This window comes from Terrapene carolina, unplaced genomic scaffold (assembly GCF_002925995.2).
Source record: "Terrapene carolina triunguis isolate 2854851 unplaced genomic scaffold, T_m_triunguis-2.0 Scaffold833, whole genome shotgun sequence".
Lineage (NCBI taxonomy): Eukaryota > Metazoa > Chordata > Testudines > Emydidae > Terrapene > Terrapene triunguis.
In genome coordinates, this window is record NW_020665184.1 from 2,345,666 (window position 1) to 2,349,738 (window position 4,073).

At 57.5% G+C, this 4,073-nt stretch overlaps 1 protein-coding gene across 1 annotated transcript in view; it reads left to right on the forward strand.

The window, feature by feature from the left end:
• Window positions 1–3,616, forward strand: part of LOC112120311 (serine/threonine-protein phosphatase PP1-alpha catalytic subunit-like) — a 4,321-nt gene extending 705 nt beyond the window's left edge. Inside the window, exons 3-6 of the mRNA XM_026660595.2 lie at window positions 1,037–1,141; window positions 2,277–2,500; window positions 3,033–3,167; window positions 3,506–3,616. Of these exons, the coding sequence (XP_026516380.1) occupies window positions 1,037–1,141; window positions 2,277–2,500; window positions 3,033–3,167; window positions 3,506–3,616 (575 nt within the window). The remainder of the gene's footprint in view (window positions 1–1,036; window positions 1,142–2,276; window positions 2,501–3,032; window positions 3,168–3,505) is intronic.
• The last annotated feature ends 457 nt before the right edge of the window (window positions 3,617–4,073 follow it).

Sequence of the window (4,073 nt, forward strand, 5' to 3'; positions counted from 1 at the left end):
TGAGTGCGCCAGCATCAACCGCCTCTATGGCTTCTACGCTGAGTGTGCCCGCATTACTCTGCCGCCTGCACTCTCCATCTCCCCCCCCACATCTACACTCTTGTACCCCCTCTGCCCTGACCACCGTATCCCCTACAACCCCAGCCATGAGTGCGCCAGCGTCCCTGGCAGAGGGCAGCCTCCGCCCCATAGCCCATGAGCCTCCAGCTGGCCCTGGGGTCAGGCTGGCGCTCCCTACGGAGGAAGTCAGCAGTGTGTCATAAGTGTGCCCTTGTTGCCAAGAAGGCTAACGGCATTTTGGGCTGTATAAGTAGGGGCATTGCCAGCAGATTGAGGGATGTGATCGTTCCCCTCTATTCGACATTGGTGAGGCCTCATCTGGAATACTGTGTCCAGTTTTGGGCCCCACACTACAAGAAGGATGTGGAAAAATTGGAAAGAATCCAGCGGAGGGCAACAAAAATGATTAGGGGTCTGGAGCACATGACTTATGAGGAGAGGCTGAGCGAACTGGGATTGTTTAGCCTCCAGAAGAGAAGACTGAGGGGGGATTTGATAGCTGCTTTCAACTACCTGAGGGGGGGTTCCAAAGAGGATGGATCTAGACTGTTCTCAGTGGTAGCAGATGACAGAACAAGGAGTAATGGTCTCAAGTTGCAGTTGGAGGTTTAGGTTGAATATTAGGAAAAACTTTTTCACTAGGAGGGTGGTGAAGCACTGGAATGCGTTACCTAGGGAGGTGGTGGAATCTCCGTCCTTAGAGGTTTTTAAGGTCAGGCTTGACAAAGCCCTGGCTGGGATGATTTAGTTGGGGTTGGTCCTGCTTTGAGCAGAGGGTTGGACTAGATACCTCCTGAGGTCCCTTCCAACCCTGATATTCTATGATTCTAAGGCCCCGTGTGCTGTGGCTGCACAGTTCACTTGGCTCCCTGCATGGCCGGGTCTCTCCCAGCAGGCCAGGGCCCAGCCTGGGGGGGGCCCCGCTCCCCTGTCTCCCTCAGTGGCTGGGCCCCCATCCCCCCGTTGTCCCCCACAGGCAAGCGGCGTTACAACATCAAGCTGTGGAAGACGTTCACCGACTGCTTCAACTGCCTGCCCGTCGCCGCTATTGTGGACGAGAAGATCTTCTGCTGCCATGGAGGTGTGGGAGGGGCCGCAGGGTGTGGGGGGGCAGTGCCCCATGCCCCTGTCCCCGGCAGGGACGGAGCCACCATAGGGGGGTGTTTCAGGAATTCCAGTCTGGGCTGCGTCCAGTTGAGGGCGCTGCTGGGGAAGGCGGAGGGTGCTAGGCTGGGGCAGGGCTAATGGATGCTGGGGGGGCTGTGGGGGGCACATCTGGGATGGGGGGGCTGCAAGGCAGATATTAGGGGAGCAGGGAGTTGCTATATGAGCTGTGTATGGTGGGATAATTAAAATGTAAGCCCCTTCATTTTCAGTTTAAACTGATCTTTACCAAAAAATCTCCAGGTTTTACAAAAAGTGTGAGTCCGTTTTTTCTGATTTTCACTCTGCTTTTGTATCATTCAAATATATATAAAAAACGTGTTTGATTAGGAAAAAACAAAGCATTGCATGAGCTCTAAGTCTCACGATAAGACATTCGTCCGCGTGTATATGTATTGGTCTAGAAGAGACACACAAGAAACAAACAGGCCGCACGCGAGCGCTGAAGTGCCTGCGCATCCGAACGGACGGCTGAATCTCATGCGCGCCACGTACCCGGTTCAAGCCGGTAGCAGATAACGGTTCAGAGATCGGACGCACTGAAATGGGAAGCAAATGAAATCTGTATCCGAACGCGGTTCAGAACACAAGGACGTAGTCCAAAGTTTTCAGAAACCCAAACAGGAGAACAGGACGAAGCTGAGTGGTCGCGCCTCAAGTGGTGCGGCCCAGTTATTAACGGTCACTATTTATAGGCGGAGAGTTCCAAGGCTACACCAGGGAACTGTTCATTCAAATGAAAAGTTTTATTTGGGGGTTAGAGATCAAACCACATTGACGAATGGAATTCACGGCATTAATCTACTGAATACTTCCCCTCATCCTTCCGTCCACCAAAATAAACCCCATATTTACCCAGAAAAATGAAGGTTTTTGCACCGATTTTTTCCACCTGGTTTTGTTGTTGTGGTAATAAACACTGATAAATTCCTGGGGAAAATTAAATAAAATAAAAACTGAAAACAAAAGGGCCCTATTAATATGCTACTGCAGTGGGTGGAGCTCCTATGAGGGGGCGGAGTCTAACAGACTAATTTCCCCCCTCCTCTCAGGGCTCTCGCCAGACCTGCAGTCAATGGAGCAGATCCGCCGGATCATGCGCCCCACAGACGTGCCGGATCAGGGCCTGCTATGCGACCTCCTCTGGTCCGACCCCGACAAGGATGTCCAGGGCTGGGGCGAGAACGATCGCGGCGTCTCCTTCACCTTCGGCTCTGACGTGGTCGCCAAGTTCCTGCACAAACACGACCTGGACTTTATCTGTCGGGCACACCAGGTACCAGCCGGGAGGGGGGGTGCTGTTGGGTGGGATTGAGGGGCATCAGAAGGGCTGGGAGAGCTGGGGGGCTGGGGGCAGGGCTGCCCGGGGGGGGGCAAGGGGGGCAATTTGCCCCAGGCCCCGGGCCCCACAGGGGCCCCCACGAGAATATAGTATTCTATAGTATTGCAACTTTTTTTTATGTAAGGGGCCCCCGAAATTGCTTTGCCCCAGGCCCCCTGAATCCTCTGGGTGGCCCTGGCTGGGGGTCGTCATGGAAGAGCATCGGCAGAGTGGGTGGAGGGGGCAGGGGATCGGCAGAGCTGTGTGGGGTGCGCTGCGGGCGGGGGTTCCCCTGGCTGGGGTACTGGAACTGGCTGGCTGGAGGTGCTTTGCATTGTTTGGATCAGTCTGTTCCTGGCCCCTGCGTCCCGTGTGGGTGACAGAGAGGGGTTAGTCTGTGGGGCCCGGCTGTGCCAGTTTGGGAGGCAGGGAGTGGGGTGCCTGGGGTGGGCAGGGCCCGACACTCCCTCCTGGCTCCTTGCCCCAGGTGGTGGAGGATGGTTACGAGTTCTTTGCCAAGCGCCAGCTGGTGACGCTCTTCTCAGCCCCCAACTACTGCGGCGAGTTTGACAACGCGGGCGCCATGATGAGTGTGGACGAGACGCTCATGTGCTCCTTCCAGGTGAGCCCGGGGTAGGGCAGGGGGCGTGTGGCGCCAGCACCATGGGGCAGCTCCCTGTCGGGGCGGGGGGGGGGGGGAGGGGCTGGGGGGGGTGTCAGACCTCGGCTGGGGTAACGGTGAGAGGGGGAAGAAACCTCCTGCAGAGTACAACCTCCCTTGTAACAGCCCCGGTGAGGAAGGGTCTGGGCCTTCGAGGAGCTGTGGGGACCCCAAGTCTGGGCTCTGTGGGGCTGAGGGGTGTGTGGGGTACGTCCCCTGGGCTGTGGGGGCTGGCATGGGCCCTGGCTTGGGGGGCTGGGCCCCCCTTCCCTGCATCCAACCTGCCTCTCCTCCTGCAGATCCTGAAACCGGCTGACAAGACCAAGGGCAAGTACGGGCAGTTCAGTGGCGTGAACCCCGGTGGGCGCCCTGTCACCCCCCCGCGCAACGCGGCCAAGGCCAAGAAGTAGCCGGCTGCTCCCCCTGCCCTGCCCCATGGACTGGGCCCCCCCTCACTGCCCTGCTCCCGGCTCTCTCAGTGCCTGCCTGCCTGGGGGAGAGCTGAATTATTATTTTTAAACTCCTGGAGTTTGATGGCGAAAGTCCTGCTCCGAGGAGAGGGGGCCAGGGAGGGCTCTTGATTTGGGGGGAGTGTGTTTAATCTTTTTGGATCAAGTCTATTTTGCCAGCTGAGCCCCTCCCCCCCCAACGCTGAGACGATTTCTTCTTGAATAAACATTTACCAGAAACTCTTACCCGTGGCGGGGCGGGGGGGGGGGCAGGGATTCTCTGGGGGGCTCTGCAGGGAATACCCCGTCCTGCCCCAGGCTGAGGCTTTAATGCCCCTGGGAGTGGAGAATGGTCTCTCCCCTCAGCCCCTGCCTGCCGCAGCCAATGCCATGGGGGGGCCTAGCCCTGGGCTCGTGC